This window comes from Stigmatopora argus, chromosome 1, assembly GCF_051989625.1.
Source record: "Stigmatopora argus isolate UIUO_Sarg chromosome 1, RoL_Sarg_1.0, whole genome shotgun sequence".
Lineage (NCBI taxonomy): Eukaryota > Metazoa > Chordata > Actinopteri > Syngnathiformes > Syngnathidae > Stigmatopora > Stigmatopora argus.
Genome location: NC_135387.1, coordinates 24,515,451 through 24,536,285, shown reverse-complemented (window position 1 = coordinate 24,536,285; position 20,835 = coordinate 24,515,451). Strand labels below are relative to the sequence as shown.

Below are 20,835 nucleotides of genomic sequence, written 5' to 3'. Positions count from 1 at the left end.
TGTTAAAGGTCCTGTTAGGTCAAATTAAAATGCACATTTTGGTCTTTGTGTTAATTTAGTCTATTAACATTTTGGTAGGTGATTTAATGTAGAAATGTATAGCCTAATGTAATTATTTATCACATTTTTTTGAATTAACCTAAAATGTAAAAAACATCCCTGAAAGGTTATTAAAAAACTTAGACCAGTGTTAATAAAAACCTTTATTTATCCTTTTTTTCTGGGTTAGGTTTCACTGTCTTTCTTGCCCTATCCGACCCATCCAACCCCCCCGAAGCACGTCTGATGAACCCACCTTACATTTCATTCTCACTTCTCATTCACGACCCTTCTGTTCCTCTACGATCAAAACGATTGCAGCAAAACGATAGACGATGGGGGGCATATTTTGAGGCAAAAAAATGGAGTGTTGACACACAATCCCTGATGGCTGGGCTGTCTGGCGACCAATCTTAAGCGCAAGCTTGAAAAAAAAAATCAGGGGGTAGGTGGTGGGGATTATGTACAAGATAGCTGCAGTTTTTACCTAGTTTGAACTACAACACAGTTGGTACTCTGCGTGGTTGTTACGAGCAGAAGTAATACATATACAGAACCTATGTACACAAAGTATAAATAAAACCACAACATGAACCAACCATGAAAGTTCAATACGTATTCAACACCACTAAGTTTGAGGAAATTAAGGGGGGTGGCGGGGAGCGGTGGATTCGATGAAGCAAATGTATTTTTTTTTAATGGGGGTCCAAGTGGAAAAAGCGCTTTTCTGCAGACATAGGCAACACACGCAAGCAGACATAGAGAATTACAAGGACAAAAGCCACAAACTGAAGCCAGGTCAGGCTCAAACGAAGACTATTTTGATCATAGAGGAAAGTCAGGCCGGCACTAAAAAATATATATATATATTTTAAGATCAAAAGCGGCAGCATCACCTCTTTTTGTGTGTGTGTTTTTTAACAGCTTGATCATTGTGGTATCGTTGAAAGGTGGAGTGCTGATAAATGGGAGTGAAACGCTGCCGACGACTGGACAGAGGGGGAAGATGCATAGCAGAGACTAAAGCGACCTACCAATTGATTGCTGGGGGACGTGGCGTTAGTAGCCGTTTTCAAACAAATACAAAGGAAGTGAAATTCACTCCCACGATTCCCTTTAAATGTCTTCAAATCATCACAAGGACTTGCGAGGCTATCTTAAAAAAAAAAGAAGAAGGCTGGGGGTGTCTATGTAGAAGTTTCACCTCGCGAGTTACAGGTGAGGTCACATAATGGAACAACTAGCAGTGGTGGGAGGAGGGACTTCTGAAATTAAAAGCGTACTGTCTCTTTAAATCCGGTGAAATTCCAGGGGTGGACAGGCTAGGTTGGGGGGCTGGTCGACTCGTCCCTTCCGTGTTCTTCCGCATCTGCGCCTACTCCCACCGCTAACCCTCCTGGTTCGGTCGGCGGTCAACCCGACTTGGAGCCAACCAGAGACATGAGTCCATCCGTGCTCATGGACTTGGGGCGCTCCAGCGGGAAGCCCAGGGCTCGACTCCACACCAGCTGGGCCAGAACGCCCAAAGCCCGCGACACGCCGAACAGCACCGTGTAGTAGTTCATCTCGGTCATCCCGTAGTACTGCGGACGAGGGATCACAGAGATGGCGTCACTCACGCGCATAGTCATTTACTCGTTGGCCGCCATTGACGGCGATAAGACGTGCAGTGCAACCCAATGGAATTTGATACAGTTCTTCAGTGTCATTGACGGGGCAAGACGTCCATTTTTTTCCATTTTGACTGGGAGTGTTAGATCAACTGCTGCCAGACAATCCCAGTCAAAGCGGATTGAAGGTTTACTGCTGCGAAGACTAGCCAATGATTGAATGCTGTTCCTACTGTATTTTCTCATTTAAGCCGTATTTGTAACAAAAAAATGATGACTGAATCAAGGCTACGGCGTATATGCGCACAAGACTTGCTGTTTTTCACCAGTAGATGTCGGCCATGAATATGGAGGTGAACATTGTGAATCAGGGGGCGGCTTATTCGCGAGAAATTGTAAAATTAATCGATTTTAAGGCAATTTTAAAGGTGGGGCTTATATGCGAGAAAATATTCTTCTCCCGATATTGTCTATGTCACAGGTGTCAAAGTGGCGGCACGGGGGCCAAATGATGCCCGCCGCATCATCTTGTGCCGACTTTCTGTTACAGGATCAAATTCAAATGAAGATTGTAGATGTATATTAAATTTGCTGATTTTCCCCGTTATATAATTCAATAATTAGTTTTTTAATCATTTTTTCTTTTTAGTTCAAAAAGCATTTCTAAAAATATATTTTGTTTTCTACTTTGATATTGAACCTGATTGAAAAAATATTTTGTATCCTTTTGAAATGAAAAACAAATAATTAAAATACATTTCCCGTTCTCAGTAAAAAAAAAAAAGCTCCAATAAACATTGTTTTAGATCCATAAAAAACTGAATATTTAGGGATTTTGATCCAGATCTTGGTCTAAGTTAAGACTCACCTGAAGCAGAACGCCGCTGTGGGCATCCACGTTGGGCCAAGGGTTCTTAGCCTTGCCCTGCTCCAGCAGCACATTCGGTACAATCTTGTAGAGTTGGGCCACCATCTTGAACATGGGGTCATTGGGCAGGTGCTTGAGGGCAAATTCACGCTGGCAGGTGTAACGGGGGTCAGTCTTCCTCAGGACGGCGTGCCCGTACCCCGGTACGACCTGACACGCAGAGGCAAAGTTTAGCACCAAGTATAAAGGACCACCATGAAAAAAAAATTCTCAAAGTATTTGAAGTGATCTTTTAAACCTATTTTTTTAACCTAAACAATTGAAAATGTGTGTGGTTAAAATTAATATTGAAAATTGCGTAATAAGTTCAAAAGCAATGTGTCTACACACCCTTATGGGACTTTTAAGGGCATCCCATTGAGAAATGTTTAATATTCATTTTTCTGTGTAAAAGCATAAAGGTTAAAAAAATAGGAATATGTGCTGTGTTTATGTGCATGGATCTAACTGTATCACAAATTGGCTGTGCTTGTAATCGGCGTTATTTTTTTTTGGTATCTTAAATAGTTTCTCCATTATTTAATTCTTGACCCCCTTACGACACGAACGTTATTTATACTATGGCTTGTCTGTCCCTTTAAATAATACAAAAAACAAGAAGTGGTGGTGGTCACCCTTCCGGACTTGAGCGTGTTCCAGATGTAATCCCTCATTCTCTCATCTGAAACCTCCCCGCCGAGCTCCTTCTGCAGTGCGGTTAACCACACAAGCACCTCCTGAGAGCAAAAAATGACAACACTGTCAGTACAAACAAAATAAAATTGGCTATGGGCTGTGTGCTCATCCACCGACGACTAACCTGGTTTGCCAGGCCGTGGAGAGGACCGGCCAGGCCGTTCATGGCGGCGCTGAAGGACAAGTAGGGGTCTGACAGGGCACTGCCCACCAAGTGACTAGTGTGGGCACTGACATTGCCTCCTTCATGGTCACTGTCAAGTGACACCAAGGTTAGCTGGTGTTGTGTACGCATAGTAGTATGTACCTTTTCAAATTAAATATTTGTACACGACAGTATTTTGATGGCAGATGTAGATGTCATTGCATTTTAATGCCGTGACGAGTTTGCCGACTGTATTTTGTTGGTGTTGCTTATTATTTACTCCTGTCAAACACGAGACATCTTTGTCCAGAGGGGAGCGCGTGTTACCTGTGGATAGTGAGGTAGAGTCTCATAAGCTCAGTGAATTGGGCATTGGTGTAACCCAGCATGTTGGTGAAATTGTGAGACCAGTCCAAGTTGGAGTCGATGGCTCCGATGCTGCTGCCTTCACGGTACAGGTTGCGGTAGATCTTAGCCGCGATGCACGGCAGTTTGGCGATCAAGTCCATGGAGTCTTCGTAGACGTACTGAGAGAGCCAGTGAAAGGTTAAAAGTCCTGTGTGTGCTGGCATCTTATTCCAAATCATGTTATTTTATTCAGCATGGGTGTTAGTGCTTTTTGAGGTGGGAGAACTAGCCTTACAAACTGGGGTATACAATGGTAGGGTGATTGGACACTAAATTGCCGCTAGTTATGAGTGTAAGCGAGAATGGTTGTTTGTCTCCTTGTGCCCGGTGATTGGTTGGCTACCAATTCAGGGTGTCCCCCACCTCTGGCCCCAAGTCAGCTGGGATGGGCTCCAGCACCCCCCGCGACCCTAGTGAGGATAAAACAGTTCAGAAAATGAGATGAGAATTCACCTCCCAATACTTGGTCTTGGGCACTCCCTCGGAGTAGGCGCGGGCGAAACTGCTCTCGCTGTTAAGAGCCGTGATGGCGGCGCTGAACTGAGACATGGGGTGCAGATTGGTCGGGAAGTTGTCCAGCATGGTGACCACGTGCGAGGGAAGCGCCGCTCTCTTCGCCCACTCTTTGGACACCCAGCTCACCTGTCAACATACAAGTCTCCGCCGTCACTTACTTGTTCTGGGCATGTGTCTTACATTTAACTTGGCTGACCAGACTGTAAGGCAGGTTTTTAATCACTCAGGCTTATCGGTCAGCTTTTTCCATGTATTTAGAGATAAGGGCAACAAGCATGCAGTCATATCATTATTACCCGAGCGTGTTATCTAACTTGTGTTCTAGTTTTGCCTGCTCAGCTGTGCTAAATTTCTTCTGCCTTAAAACAGTTGGGATCAATGTTGCCTCTAATTTTTTGTTTGTCTGGGCAGAAAGACAACCTCCCTGAGCACAATGAGTACTGGTGTGAGCAACATCATCATTGCTCGCTATGGGCACACGCCAGTATCACACCTGCCATAAGCAGGTATATGTCTACTACACATTTTTGATTTAGTAATAATAAAATGTAATGATTGATATCTATGAATGGGCGGCCCGGTGGATGAGTGGTTCGCGTGTCGGCCTGACAGCAAAAAAAAAAAAAGGGATTTTATTTTGTGCGCTCCATATGATTTGCTGTGCGCAGAGAAGACGAGAGTAGTGCGCAATTGCGCACGCGCGCAGCTTAGAGGGAACATTGGTTGGGAGACTGATCATCACCCGTCACGATTTGGGAAAATACAATGGAACATCAATGTCTTTTTTGCCCTAGAACATCAATGTTTTTTTTCCTCCCTCTCTTTCTTGCCCTTGTGCCACCCCGCGACTCTCACCTGCTCCTCTGTGGGAACTTGTCCTGTGACCAGCAGCCAGAAGAGACCCTCAGGCAGCGGCTCTTCACCTCCCACAGCTTTGGGCAGCAACTTCTGACACTCTGGGATGCTATAACCCCGGAAGCGAATGCCCTGTAAACAATTTGTGAATGTCAAGCAACTCAGTCGGCGTTTCATTTACTTTTTTTAAACAACGCAATCGATCATCACTGCCAGCCTCTCCCAATAAAAATGGATTTTCCATCTGGCACTGTCAATGGCGGCAAAGGGAGTTCATTGCATGCCCTTTAAATGATTAAATATAGGTGCAACAGGCAGTAAATGGGGCAAAGTATGCGCAAACATTATTCAGCACTGACCTCATCAGGATCCAACACAGAGGTCTCATAAACCAGACCCTTCATTCCCCTCATACCGCCATACACCTGGGCAAGAAACACAAGAACAGGTGAAATGTAACAAATGTGAACTTTTCAGATTATTTGTGCAATGCTTAAAGCCACTTCCTGTCACAAAAGACAGTTTCACAATATAGGGTTTCCTGCCAGTACATGCAAGTGCGAGTCATGACGGGCTGGAGAAGTATTTTTCCAAGACCAAAGTCCATTTTTTTGGCTGTGATTTGCCGGTGCGCTGATTCATGTTGTCAAGCCGACTACCGATTTATCCAGGTCCAAAAAAAGGGTCGCTGTGTCATTGTGTGTGGGAGTTATTGGCTGGCACAGAGGGAACAAATCACTCCAATCATTTGTGACCTCAACACGATGACACCATTGATAATTGACAGTAAAAGGACGGCTCAGACAGATTAAGTGGGCCTACTAATCCGCGTTACGCGCCGCAGTTTACGTATAACCAAAATGAACACGATTACGCTTACTGGACAATTTTCGACAAGACAAGCCTATGACATAAGTGGTTACTTCACATTTCACATTGTGCGGGGTTGCTCAGGAGATTACTGATATAGATTATTTTCTGTGGGAGTTGAAGGAAACACGGCTGAAGGTTAAATATCTGGCGATCAATGAAAGGTGTCAACAGTGCACTGGTTTATTGCATTACCAATGACAAATTACAATTCAAAACGAGTGTTGTAGATACAGTAATCCCTCGAATATCACAGCTTCAACTTTCGTGGCTTCACTACATCGTGGATTTTTTTCAGGGGGAATTTTTTTTAATTATTTTTTTGGTGAAGTTCATAAAAATTTGATAATCCATTATGAAACTCGCAAGCGGAAGCCACTCCCCTGTCCTACACTTGCTACTAGGACTCAGAACTGAAGTAAAAAAATATATGTATTTTTTATTAATTTTTTTATTTTTTATTGGGGTGACCCGACTTTGCGTTTTTTTGTTTACTGCGACCATGTCTGGTCTACATTGACTGCGATAATCGAGGGATTACTGTAAAACGCTCAGTAGTGATGTTATTTCTTCCACATAAAAAAAACACTGAATATATTTTATTAAACCCGTGAGGGAAATTAAGGTAATAAATTATTTAAAGCAGAGGTGGACAAACCAGTCATCAAGAGCCGCTTTGGGTGCAGGTTTTTGTTCCAACCGATCCATCACAAACAGTTTAACCAATGAGGTTTCTGCTGAAACAAGAAGCCCTTGACTGCATTCCACTGATTGATACCAGATTGGCGGAAAGGTTTCCTATAATAGGTTGAAAACCCACACCCACTGCGGCCCTTTCTGGAATAATTTTCCTACTCCTAGTTTAAGACTTACTCACCATGTCCACAGTAACCTGCCCTATGTTTGTTTTGCCATATTGCTGCTTGAAGTTCTTGATCCTGCTCTGTTCTTTAGGGATGAGATCGGACAGAAGATCCTTCAGATTCTGCATTTTGGAAGGGGGGAAAAAACATTTTTAAAAGGCAAAAAGAAAAAAAAAATCAACACATCCCCAAATAACTTACTTAGGTATGACCAAAGGTTCACAAAACACACTAACACTTAACGATTGATTGCTTGCTTTACAACTATCAGCATGAAAAGTGTTTTCCTGAGCAAAGGAATGCTGTCTAGAAGAGTTGCAATCAGTGTGAACATAGCTCAAATGTATGCAATGTTAGAATTTCTTAACCTGCTGAGAGAGTTCTCTCAGAGAACTGTCAAAACTTGGGCCTAGAAAAACCCAGCAACAGCCCAATGCGTTTTTGGAAAAATAAATACCGCACTTGCTCGCATAAATTGGTATTGCTTTACCTAGACAAGTTGACAACCATGAAAATTGGAGCGCAAACTTACTGTGGTAGAAGCGCTGGCGTTTCTGGCAGCTGTAATGAAGTAGGTGGCATTCTAGGCGTAGAAAAATAAACATTTTACAATTGTGATCCACTGTCAAATGTCGAATAGTTAGAAAGAAGCTAAAGCACCATAAACCTTAAAAGCATTTGCAGGTATGTTTCATGACAAAGTAACCCATCGTCTACCGATACCTTGAATTGTATTTATGGAGCACTTTAAAAATGACTAGACTGCAGTATGTAGTACTAATTCCAAATTTAGGGCTAAGTAGGAACTACATTGCCTTATTCCTTTTCGTATTGTGAGGAGTTATTGAGAACATTTGGCGCATCATAAAGAGGAAGCTAAGACAAAGAAGGTGCCCAGGATCATTGTACAGTTAGAGGCCCATATGAAACAAGAATGGGGGCACCATTGCTATTTCTACACTTGAGAAACTTGTCTTATTTGAAGCCAGATGTTTGGAGACTATTCTAGGAAGATGGAGGCCTCAAAGCAGTAATGGGATTTAAACCAACATATTTATCCCTTATGATAATATCTTAGCTGAAACTTGTGCCCGCTCATCAATGGTCTATTCTGAATAAATTATTGTAATTTGACAATCGTATCATGATCGCGTTCAGTTTTTATTCACAATTATACCATTTCCCAAATTTTGTGGAATATGGTCTGCCTGAAAAACACATTAAATTTGGAATATATAAAATTGACTGCATGTTTTGTCTGAAGGACAACTCCTAAGTGAGATCAAGTTAAGTAGATGACTGAAGGAGCAGTGTTTTTATTTTGTGGCTTTACCCCCCGCATGACGAGTACCCAGAGGCTGGTTAGGAGTTGACTCACGAGGTGAGGCAAAACAAAAGCTTTGTTCTTACTGTACGAAACGACATGTCACAATACAAGGTACATAGTTGTCAAGGATGGGTTACCTAACCTTGAATTATTAGTCATCACTCACTTCCTGCAAGTAACACATTACAAGTTATGAAATAGTTTTAAGTCAAGATATTCATTTATTAATGCAACTGGAAATGATCCCAGACACTAATCAGTCTGATCTTTATTTCATGAACTGCACTTTAATCACAATTCGGCCCGTCACGATTAAATGAAATTGTTTTCTCAACACCATTGGATAAGATTCAGACTCAAGGTTATCTTTTCATAAAAGGACTTCCTTCCAACATTCCATGACTAAGATTCTTTCCTCTCACTAGCAATAAACAGTTCATACCAGTACATAGCAGAACCCACTTCTGGGATCCCATTAGACCCCCACCCACCCCCATTATACTACCACTGCTAATTTTTTGTGCCATAAAACTGAAATCCCACTGCTAGCTAGCTGTAAAAAATACATTTGCTGTGTAAGCATGTTGTTGAGTGGCAGTGTCAAGTTTTTGTAAACTGGTCATGATGGCCAATTTAAGAGGAAAAAGAAAGTGTAAAAATTGTGGTAGACAAAAAAAATCCCAGTGTTTACAAAATTATGGCATCTAAAATGAATGTAGGCCTTTTATGTCAGGAAAACAACATCAAGTTCGATGGACCATTAATTTATACAAATTCTATTCGGGTACGTATTGGCTTACACATGCACTCTCTCTATACACATGGTTCATCAGGTGGTCTGTCATATTCGATGTTTTATGACAGGGTCTTATTATGTAAGAACACAATAAAGAACAGAGTAGAGCATAAAAGAAAAGTAAACAAGTAAGTGTGACAGAGGTTATCAGGAAATATTCCTTGTGAAGGAGAAGACTGATAACCATTACAGTCTGTACAGCATTATAAATCTAGATTACACTGCAGAATTTCATGCCGTTTAGTGTGATATGAGCCCATTCAGTACATGTGGAGGTCAATGAAGTAGAACAAGAGGTTAAGAAGTTCCATGAAGGTTGCAGTTACTGCAGATAGGCAATGTGCTCTAAAGGAAAACGCATTGTAATACAATACAGTACAGACACTCCTCAACTTACGAACGCAATTGGTTCCGAGCGATTGTTCATAAGTTGAATTTGTTTGTAAGTTGATTTAGTGCTATATTTTGTATTATAATTTATGTTTAAGGCCTATATAAGTATATTGAAGGTTTATATAAGTGCATTTGTATGTTTAAGGCTTGTATAAGTAACACGCATTGGTTTGTACTGAAAAAAAAAAAAATTAATAAAATGGAGAGAATATGTACAGTACTGTAGAGAGAGAGATAGATTTATGTATTAGAAACTGGCCAAAAGAAGCGACCTAATGACGATTGCACAGTTTTCTTCTTTTTTTCATCATAAATGATGCAGTAGCACTGTATGGCATCATTCAATTGATTTGCAAACTTTGTGCAACGTTCAATATTTGGGTGCTGCTGCTCGATCTTTCTGTTTATAAATGGTACTGAATGTGCAACGCTCACCACTTTCTGACGCGCATCAAGCTTCGTTATTATTGCCACTCGTTTCAAATGAAATGGCTTGCCTCTTCCTTGCAACTCCCTCAATAGAAGCCTTTAGCTTTTTACCAACCATATTCAATATTGGATGCATGAGATATTTAATGATACAAATGAAAAAGGTTCTTTGCACACTGGAGATACATTCACGCACTTCCGCATTGCAACGAAGAAGGTAGATGCTGGGTGAGCTGAGCTCTCACAGCGCCAGGCGTCGGTATTAGCGGCGGAAAGAAGTACTACTCCGAAAAAGACGCGAAATACAAAATTGGACTTGCGAACATTTTTGGACTTAAACGCAATTTGCAGACATGTTCGTATGTACCGTTGTTCGTAAGTTGAATGTTCGTAAGTAGGGGAGCGTCTGTATATAATATTTATTGTGAAAAAGGCAATGCTCTTCTACATTGAGTATTGACCCAATCTAATCTCGTAAAATACCAAGGTGGTATTCTAATAGAAATCTGCTCTACAATAATTATTAACAAGCAGTTTATACTTTGCAGCCCCCCCAAAAAACCTTCAGAGTTTTGACAGGATCTTAATACTGGATATTAGGTTAAGTAATAGGACATTTTTAAGTGAAGGTCAACATGGTGGTGGACAAGTCTTAGGGGTGTCAGTGCAAGGCTGGTCTAAAATTACAAATAGAGAAAACTATTTTATAGTCAGTATTAACCAAATCAGAGAAGACTTCAATGCTTTCCTTTCATCCAAGTGTGCGCTTTACATAGCATAACTTGAAACCAACCTGTCCCCTGTCCCGCCTGATTAAAAAAAATAAAATAAAAAGACCAGCGACAGCCAAGATGTTCTGACAAAATCGAAATGGACTGTAAAAGCGTAATTGATAGATTGAAACATTCGATGGATACAAGAGTTTAATTGCAGCATTTAAGCAGTAGCAGTCATCGGAGTTGTATTACAATGTGGCCGTCGCGGCTAACATTAGCTACCTTGAGGCTAACCAGCTAACTTGGGTTTGTCGGCTTAAGCAACGCTGATAAAGTAACATGGAGGCCGCCCGCATACCATCCGCTCACCTTTGAATTGAGGAGTTTAGGCGCTAGTCTGCTGGCAGTCAGGAACGACATGATTTCCGTCTACAAGAGTTATTCTGGTGGCTTGTCAGTAGTTCAGGAAGCCGCACCCGGTGCACCGCGGAACCGCTTGAAGGTGCCCCTCCAAAGAACAGAAGGTTGAAAAGGGATTCAGGCCCGCAAGTAGCCTTGATTTTGATTGGCTGAAGGGCTAGAAAAGTGGAGGTGCGTAAAGGGCTGTGATTGGCTAGGGAGCCGCCAGACCTCTGCTCATTTGACGGAATCCGTGACGACAACGGAGGAAACGGTGTGCACAACATTTGGCCAATCGTTCAAATTACAGAACGACTCACAGTGCTTATCTTTAACCCTTTAAAGGGCAAGAGACTATTTTTGGTAATTTAATAAAATTAGCTTCACAAAGACCTGACATCCACATGTGGACATCATATTTTGGGCTATGCCGATTTAAATATTAACATTTGGCATGATAGAATTGACGGCCAATTTAAATTATAGATATATTTTTTTCCAAATGATTTTTAATAATTCTTTTTAAATAGAAATATAAAATCATGAATTAAATAAAATACTCCTGAAATTAATAATAATAGAAATACACTGGTGATGGACCCCTATAACATTGTAAGGTTGATAGATATGACATAAAGTAGCATTAATAACGAACAACAAAATCTACAAAGAGATTATTATCAAAGTTTTAATATGAAACGGTGGAAGTCATTCACCTTTGGGATGTAAAGGTCACTGGCGGAAGAAAGGAATTTTGTTATTGAGCTCAAATTTTCAGGGTAGTTGATAAGAGAAGAGAAAGGGTCAAAGGTCACAAATGGGAAATTCTATGGCTTTAAATTTGGCTGCTTTCTCAGAGTTGTGTTATGTCACTAATTTGTTCATATAGAGCCGGAATGCATGTTATGTTTCTAAATTGAAATATCAGTCAACATAAACTGTACACTAACATTCCATATTGAAAACAGTGACCACTGTTGCTTGTAAATTAGTGCATCAATCATTTCAAGTAGCACATTGAAAACAATGAGAAAACAACGAGAAAACACAATTTTGCTGTAAAACAAGACTTTATTTGTCAAGGTTTTGCTGGGAAAAAAGTTTGATGTAAAGAATCGGAGTCATGCAATAGTTTAGAGTCTAAACTCTAGTCTAGACTGAATTTGGAGAGATAATTGAGTACCGTCTCATGCATTAGGAGACTAATTCAAAAGTTCAGAAATATCAAAACATGAGTATATTCTTCCCCAGGATTGGTTGAGTCACACTATATCCAAATCATAACTGCATTGTTGTATACAGAGTACATATTTACTCCAATAGTAGTAGCTGGCTAGCAGGTGCATTTTGTCATTTATGTGCTATATTACGTAAGAGCTGTAAAAACATATTCATTATGTATGCGTACAATATTTTTCGGACTATAAAAAGTACAATCAGTGTGTTGGTTTATTTTCATGTTTAAAGTGCACTCGATTATAAAGCGCATTGAAAATCTTGTAGAGCATAAAGAAATCACTTATAGCCTGAAAAATATGGTGTGTGTATGTATGTATCTATGTATATATATATATATATATATATATATATATATATATATGTAGCAAGTACAAAACGGTATGTTATATTTATATATACCTATATATATATATATATATATATATATATATATATATATATCTATATATATATATATATATATATATAGGTATATATAAATATAACATACCGTTTTGTACTTGCTACAGTCAATGTTCCCCTTAAAGGAATTTGGATATTTTCCTACAACCCTGGGAGTAAACTGACTCATCTGAACATTATGTGTGACCTTCATTTTGGAGTTCAGGGCTTCAGCACTCTGATTATGAAACATGTATCAACACTGTGTTTGGGCATGTAATATTAGTGGTTACCATGACAAAAAAAAGACTGGAAATGCAATTTACTTCAAATCATGCAACCTTTAGCTACACTTTAAAACCTGTAAACATTTGGCACAATCATCAGCCTACACCATCTTACACACAATATACAGTGGCTAGAGAAAGTACTACAAGTAGAAGAAGACAATTAATCAGTAGCCAATATAGTACTAATAGCCAGCATCAGATTTTTTCCACATTTTTAAGACCCAGGTTACTGAAACAACAAAAGTGAAAGAAAGAAATTGTAAAGATGTGCAAAACAATCCAAGTGTGTGCACTTTCTATACCCACTGTATTTTGTAAACAAACACAATCACGAGCAGACAGTAAACAGCAGAAATAGTTGTGTGCAGTTGGTGTTGAGTTCTTTCTTTTTCTAAAAGTCATAGAAGCTGACTTGCTTCCCTTATGCTGTTCCGTACCGTGTGCGGTTGATTAGTCGCCGGTCTTTTGGTCGCCGTCTTTTGGTCGCCGTCTTTTGGCCGCCCTGACCGCGACAACGGGCGACCAAAAGACCGGCGACCAAAAGACCGACGACCAAAAGACCGGCGACAAAACAAGGTAAAACAACACGGTCGGTCTACGCATCAATAAAAGCCAACAATGGCCATGAGCAGTTTCACTGAGCCGACGTGTCAGTGTATAAGAGTTTGTATGTACATGCGTTGTCCCTTTAAGAAGCTACGTCAGTCAGGGTCTTAACAAGTTCTCCAACAAAAAACAATAAAAGTCCGGGAAATTAAGAGCTTTTCTTTAGCCTAATAATAACTAGGGCATTAAGTATGACTAAATAGTAATTCACAGTTTGTATTTAGGGAATTTCAGCAACGATTTAAATGGTAATTATCACTTACATTCCGGGCGACCAAATGACCGGCGACCAATCGACTGTGTACCATTCCGTACACCCTCCTGCCCTCCACATCACACTCACCGCCACAGCTTGTAGACCTCAAATACGACAACACCTCGAGAGAAGAGGACAAGGGTCCACCCCGTGGGCTCAGTCATCCTCCTCCTCTCCATCCTCAGCCGTATCCGAGAGGATGTTGTGCTTGAAGCAGTTATGAATATAGTTGACTACTGTGCGCTGGAAGTGCTGGATACTGCGCGGTTCCCGCAATACGTGGCCCTCATCCGGGTACAACTGCAAGGAGTAATTAGCCTCCACTCTGACCAACCGGCTCAGGAGCTCCGCGCTGTGCTGGAAGTGGACACTGGCTGCGGTTAAACAAAAAAAAACACACTCTAGTTTGTTAGGATTAAGTTGGGAAGATGAACATGTTAGCCTAGCGTGATCACGAACATGTACCATCTGCAGTTCCGTGTAGAATAAGAAAGTTTTCGTCTTTCAGTTTGGAGACCTCACCCAGCAGAGACGCAGTCTGCAATAAAAATAAAAATTATAACGCACATTAAATTCACAATTGCATCAATCCAATTGATTTTGGCTTCTTAACAATGTTAGCTACTAAGTGCAGGTTTATAGTTTACTTTAAAGTCCTGTTTAGTAACAAATCATTGATAAATTGACAGTGTTACAGTAATACCTCGATTATCGCAGTTAATGGGGGATCGGACCCCCCGCGAAAAGTGAAAATCTGCGAAGTAGGGTTACCCTTATTGAAAAAAAATAATAAATTTCAGTGCTGAGTCCTAGTAGCAAGAGTGGCTTCTGGTTACGAGTTTCAGCTTGGATTTTCACATTTTTAGGAACTTTAAAAATAAATAAATAATAAGCCTTCTGCTTGCTACTAGGACTCAGCACTGAACAACATTATTTATTTATTTTTAAAGTTTCAGCGTGGATTTTCACATTCACATTTATGAACTTTAAAAAATAAAAAAATAAAAAATAAACCGCTTCGTGGTGTAGAGGTTCACTCGCCTGACTTTGTTGCGGGCAGACGCGGGCTCGATTCCCGCAGGCGGCGGTATGATTGCGAGTGTGGATGGTTCTGAGTCTCTCTGTGTGCCCTACGACTGACTGGCGACCAGTCTAGGATGTAGTCTGCCTTTCACCCGAAGATAGCTGGGTTAGGCTCCAGCAACCCCCGCAACCCTTTCGAAAATGGGCAGTATGCAAGATGAATGAATAAAAAAAAAATAATAATAATAATTTAAAAAATCCCCCCCAAAAAATCTGCGATGTAGCGAAGCAGCGATAACCAAAGCGCGAAGTAGCGAGGTGTCTCTGTATAGCGCTTAGTGCAAATAAGTAATGAATACATAAGTAAACGAGAAGTAAACTCACAACAAGGAAATCGTTTACCGCACTGTGACGGAATGCTTTCATAATACCATGCGGCTAAAATTGCTGCACACTTTCGTTCACAGTGAAAAAAATGGGGTGTAAATAGAGCACAGGTGTCAAAGTGGCGGCCCGGGGGCCAAATCTGGCCCGCTGCATCATTTTGTGCGGCCCGAGAAAGTAACTCATGAGTGCCGACTTTCTGTTTTAGGATCAAATTCAAATGATTATAGATGTACATTACATTTCCTGATTTTTCCCTTTTTAAAAACAATCAATGCATTTTTTTAATCCAATTTTTTTCTTTTGTGTTTTTAGTTCAAAATGCATTTTGTAAAATCTAAAAATAAATATACAAATATTTTCCATTTTCCACTTTAAAAAAATATTTTGTTTCCATTTGAAATAAAAAAAAAACATAATTAAAAGACTTTCCATTACTAAGAAAAAAAAGCTCAAATAAACATTGTTTTAGATCTATAAAAACCGACTATTTAGGGCTTTTGATCCAGTTATTTCAATCCAATTAAAAAAAAATCTAGATATTAGATCTAAAATGGTCCGGCCCACATGAATTGCCATTGACGTTAATGTGGCCCGCGAACCAACCCGAGTTTGACACCCTTGAAATAGAGCATTAAGAACATTGTGGCTTTAAAAGCTTACCGAGTAAATGTGTTCTTCCTTTGTTGGAAGACCCAGATACCGCTCAGAGAATGCTGCACCTGAAACAGTAGAATAACCTTTAACGTCTAACTCGAGTAGAAGAAGTATAGTATGAAATAATTTCATCAACTGGTGGGTAAGGTAGCTGGTGGTCAGTTGATTGGTAGGTTGGGCACCAGGTAGATCATTTAGTTTATTGATTGAATGCTTTTTATTGTCATCATACACTGTATGATGACAATAAAAAGCATAACCATTGATCTCATTTTACCTGTATGACATACAGGTATAATGAGATCAATGTTTAGGTTGGTAGAGGGGTTATTTGATGTAAATATTAGCATGGAGGCTATGTGTATATATGTACACTTTTTTAATTTTATTTTTTGCAATATTAGCCGGTCAAAATGTAGTTATCTGACGTGGTTGGTAAGTCAATAGCCTGGCTCTAGACAGTAAATAGATTTGGTTGAAAGGAAGGTCAATGTTAAATAAGTACAATATGTTGATGGCGAGAAGGTTGATCATTTGATTGAAAGTATAAAATAGAGAGTTAGGAAGGTTAGAAGGTCAATATAGTATATATAAATATATATATATAATATACCAGTGTTTCCCAACCACTGTGCTGTGGGGAATTGCAAGAAGTCATACAATGTGATATTCAAAGAGAAAAATTAATAGGAATATTGTGAGATTAAAATTTAATTATTATAAGTTTAAAATCATTTAATCATTATACTATTACAAGATTCAAATTATGAAACAGTCATTTTGTTGCTTATTTTTCTTTAACATGAACCGGAAGTTGTTTGGTTTCTAGGGCATCAACTTTTGGCGACGTGAAGTCTGTGCGAGCACAAAATTATTTTGCTCAATATTAGCATACCTGTCAACCTCTGCCGATAACTGCCCTTATAAATGATTATGATTCCCCTTACAAACCCCCCAAAAACCTTACAAACTCCGTACGAGTTGTACGGTGTTTGTAAGGTTTTTTGGGGGTTTGTAAGGGGAATCATAATCATTTATAAGGGCAGTTATCGGCAGAGGTTGACAGGTATGTATTAGGAGACTTAAGGCGTATTTGGAGAAAAGTCATAGAATTATCAGATTAACAACATTATATTACTTATTTTTCCATCACTCACTGGAAGTTGTTCAGGGTTCGCAGACATTAGGTCCGTGTAAAAAAAATGATTCTGGAATAATTTGGGAGGTTTATGTGATTCCTGCTGATAAAACTTTGATGAGAATGACTATTATTAATATAGGCGACATAGTTTTAAATTAAAAGATTTTCAGATGGTGGTGTCCCCTGAGATTCAATGCAAAAAGTGTGCCACAGCTAAAAAAAGGTGGGGAAACACTTATATATAGTATGCATGCGTTCACCCAATATACAAAAAAAACCATCAAGCAGGATAACAATATATGGGTCACTTCACAAAGCTTGGACAGGACAGATATTTTAAAATGATAATAAGAATAAAATTAAAAAAAACTCACTGTAAAGCCTAAAGTCTGTTATTGGGGCCACTACAGCTGAGCACTGAAAGAGCTTCTCTGTTGCAGTTAACATTTTCAGAGTCAAGTGTCCACCAAATGCCTGTTGGAAAAACAAATATGCCTGAATGTAACACAAAAATCATTTTGGGAGTGCTGATCTAACAATTAAAAAAATGATTAAAACATTTAACCTTGCCATAAAGAGCCATCCGACGATCGTCAATAAACGGCAGCTTCATCAACAGTCTGAAAATGCCATGGAAGCCATGTACTGTTTAGTTACTTTTTACAGGTACCGTTGCCATGTTTTCTGTTGGTGTTGTGTGGAACCCACTCTGCAACTTCCAAATGATCTTTGACTTGAAGTGAACCTAGCCTGCGGGGGTCCGAGGTGGGGGTCTTCTGTCCACGGCCGTCCACCCACGCCAACGCTACATTGTGCGAGCTGCAGAGGACCTGAGGCCAGTCAAGTGCAAACTCTTCTGTCACCGAATGACTACCGGGAAGGTCGTCGCTGAATGACGAGATGAAGAAGAAAACCTGAGAACCTTTAAATGGCAATGTTGGGGTAAAACAGATACGTCGGGCCAGTAGAAGTATCGACTTACAAAATGATAAGCAGCGGGTGTATGTTAGCCTCGTAACCTTGTGGTAAAGATAATTTCAGGTGCATATCTGAGGAAAGTAAATGCGATTTCCAATTAGCTAATAAGCTAGCACAAGCTGGCAAAGAAATTTAGGATAGTTGAAGACGGAAATGACTCTGATTGGAGAAAAAATATGTCAGTTTAAAAAAATTAATGTTTTTGCTGTTTTAATAAATGTTTGTCATACCATGGGTGTCCGCAGAAAAGGTCCTGAACAGAGTCTCGGGGAGACGTTTGTCTTCTAGTGCTTTGGAGAGAGGAGTGTTATCCTCCAAGATAACGTATCCTACAAAAGATTAAAGACACTTTCATTTTCATCTCAGTGTCAAGATGAATCATGAAGATTCAGAACTACATAAATTGAGATTTTATAGGATGGAAGTTTAAGTCGCCACATAACGGGGAAAAATAAAATGCTACATTTAAGGCGGAAAGCCAAAATGCTTTCCAAATGACAACTCTACAACAATAACTATAGTAATATCTACAGCGGTACCTTGAAATCGTGACCGGACGTTTGGTTGCCGGACGTTTGGTCGCCCGGACGTTTGGTCGCCCGGACATAACTCTCTCTCTCATGAATCAACAGTAGATATTTAGATATTAAACTCTCTCTCATGAATATAATTTTGAGAGCTGGTTTCAACAGTAGATATTTAGATATTACACTCTCTCTCTCTCTCAGGACTCGCGAACCCAGCGACCAAACGTCCGGGCGACCAAACGTCCGGGCGACCAAACATCCGGCGACAAAACGTCCGAGTACCCCTTGAGATACAAGATTAATGCGTTCGTATGTCGATTTACTCGTATCTCAAATCAATGTTTCCCATAAAAATGAACTAAATACAAATTAATTCATTCCCACCCTCTGAAAAAAACACCAATATACATATTACAATGGAAAAACATATTTTTATTGGTTGTAATTCACCACCTACTAACAGAGTAACAAATAACTAGTGGTTATATATTAAACTCTCTCTCATTAATACAATTTTGAGAGCTGGTTTCAACAGTAATCTCTCTGTCATGTTGTCGAACGTCTGGCGACCAAACGTCGGGGGACCAAACGTCCGGGCGACCAAACGTCCGGGCGACCAAACGTCCGGCAACCAAACGTCCGGCGACCAAATGTCCGGCGACCAAACGTCCGGCGACCAAACGTCCGGCGACCAAACGTCCGAGTACCACTTGATGGATGGGCTCGTAACGTAACATAAACTTGAAATTTAACTTAGATGAACTTAGATTCCTATACACACACACACACACTTAAAAAAAGTTCAGGATTTTACTCGTATCTCAAATTCCTCGTATGTCGGGGCACTCGTATGTCAAGGTATTACTGTATCTACCATTAATTTAAAAAAACTGAGTTCTAAGAGGAAAAGAAACACTATTACTGGCATCGTGCGTGTGTTGTTTCCAATGGCCATGCATAACCGATGTGTAAAAACTTCCCCTACTTAGCGTTTTTTCGATAATGTCTGGTCTACATTAGGCCTGAAATTCAAGGGAATACTGTATACTCACTGGAGGGGTCCTTTAAGTAGTGGACTGTCACTTTTGGAATTCCTGGACCTGAAGAAGTGTTCAGATATTTTAAAACAAAGATTAGACGTCTGCATTAAAGAAAAAAAAGGATCAGCATTGTAATTTGACTGAAATGATCCGATTTTAAAGTTTACACATTGAAGATTAAAAGTGCAATCTCTTCTACGTATTGCTTTTTCATGGGACTTGTATTATTTTCTGTGGGAATTTGAAAGACAAGATTGCCAACATTCTGGTGCATCTTGGCTCTCACCAAGGCAGCGGAGAATGAAGTAGGTGCAATTGGGACTGAATTCGGCTTGAAAGAAGTTGCATCCATCGATGAGGTTGCAGGTGATGCACTGGCGGTGAAAAGCTCCGTGCACGTCCACGCTTGAAATCAAGAGATGCGTTTGGTTACAAATGGCAATGGTTAATGCAAATTTTCTACACAGTCACATTCGATTTTAAAGTGAAAGTAAGGGATTGTCATGATTAGAATGAGTTATTGTTTAGGCCTGATACGGTTAACCACTCTCCAAACACTTTAATTTATACAAAAAATAAGATTTAAACTCTCCAGGTGGGCTTTAAACCTCTCCAAATGACTTTTTGTTCAACTATACAAGCCCCGATTTGACACTGAATATGCTAATCTGTGAATTCAGCATTATATCAATATCTTGCTTGGTGGTGCGCAGTGACCTTTTTCCAATGAAAAAAAAACACGTGCCTTGCGTCGATCAAGTTTAGGAAACACCGCTTGGCCTGCTGTTTTTCATGAAGCCTCAAGCAACGTCAAACTTGTTTGGCAGAGTGGATTGAACTCCAAGAAGGAAGTGGACTCGCCGTTAAGTGGCCTATTCTGTTGTTTCCCTCAAAACTTTTGACTGAAGACTGCTATGCACAAGGTTGCCCAAAGCTGTCAATAACGTCATTTTGTTGGTACGTCGCCAAAAATACACCGAGAAAAAGTCCTGCTTTTAATACTTTCATTCATTCAACTTCCATACCAGCAATCTTCGAAAGGGTTGCAGGCAATGTTCCCTCTAATTTTTTGTTTGTCTGAGCAGAAAGACAACCTCCCTGAGCACACTGAGTACCAGTGTGAGCAACATCATCATTGCTTGCTATGGGCACACACCAGGACCACACCTGCCATAAGCCGGTGTATGTCTACTACACATAAATGATTTAGTAATAATAAAATGTAATGATTAATATCTATGAATGGGCGGCCCGGCGTATGAGTGGTTCGCGCGTCGGCCTCACAGCTAAAAAAATAAATAAAAAAATGGGATTTTATTTTTTGCGCTCCATATGATTTGCTGT

General features: G+C 40.0%; 2 protein-coding genes across 2 annotated transcripts in view; both read right to left on the bottom strand.

Moving 5' to 3' along the window:
- Positions 1 to 188: 188 nt before the first annotated feature.
- Positions 189 to 11,122, bottom strand: cs (citrate synthase). The gene is made up of 11 exons (XM_077610848.1): positions 10,940 to 11,122; positions 7,442 to 7,492; positions 6,924 to 7,031; positions 5,536 to 5,601; positions 5,177 to 5,308; positions 4,259 to 4,447; positions 3,725 to 3,924; positions 3,377 to 3,506; positions 3,192 to 3,293; positions 2,518 to 2,727; positions 189 to 1,622 (listed from the first exon to the last, which is right to left on the bottom strand). The coding sequence occupies exons 1-11, from the start codon at positions 10,988 to 10,990 to the stop codon at positions 1,452 to 1,454; spliced, it is 1,410 nt and encodes a 469-aa protein (XP_077466974.1). The 5' UTR covers positions 10,991 to 11,122; the 3' UTR covers positions 189 to 1,451.
- Positions 11,123 to 12,646: 1,524 nt separating this feature from the next.
- LOC144079271 (inactive dipeptidyl peptidase 10) overlaps positions 12,647 to 20,835 on the bottom strand; it is a 28,838-nt gene continuing 20,649 nt past the window's right edge. The window contains exons 16-25 of the mRNA XM_077607940.1: positions 19,778 to 19,896; positions 19,504 to 19,551; positions 18,155 to 18,253; positions 17,929 to 17,995; positions 17,655 to 17,834; positions 17,512 to 17,566; positions 17,321 to 17,420; positions 15,812 to 15,870; positions 14,207 to 14,279; positions 12,647 to 14,115 (exon numbers count right to left, since the gene is read on the bottom strand). Coding sequence (XP_077464066.1) covers positions 13,898 to 14,115; positions 14,207 to 14,279; positions 15,812 to 15,870; positions 17,321 to 17,420; positions 17,512 to 17,566; positions 17,655 to 17,834; positions 17,929 to 17,995; positions 18,155 to 18,253; positions 19,504 to 19,551; positions 19,778 to 19,896 — 1,018 coding nt within the window. The 3' untranslated portion in view covers positions 12,647 to 13,897. The remainder of the gene's footprint in view (positions 14,116 to 14,206; positions 14,280 to 15,811; positions 15,871 to 17,320; positions 17,421 to 17,511; positions 17,567 to 17,654; positions 17,835 to 17,928; positions 17,996 to 18,154; positions 18,254 to 19,503; positions 19,552 to 19,777; positions 19,897 to 20,835) is intronic.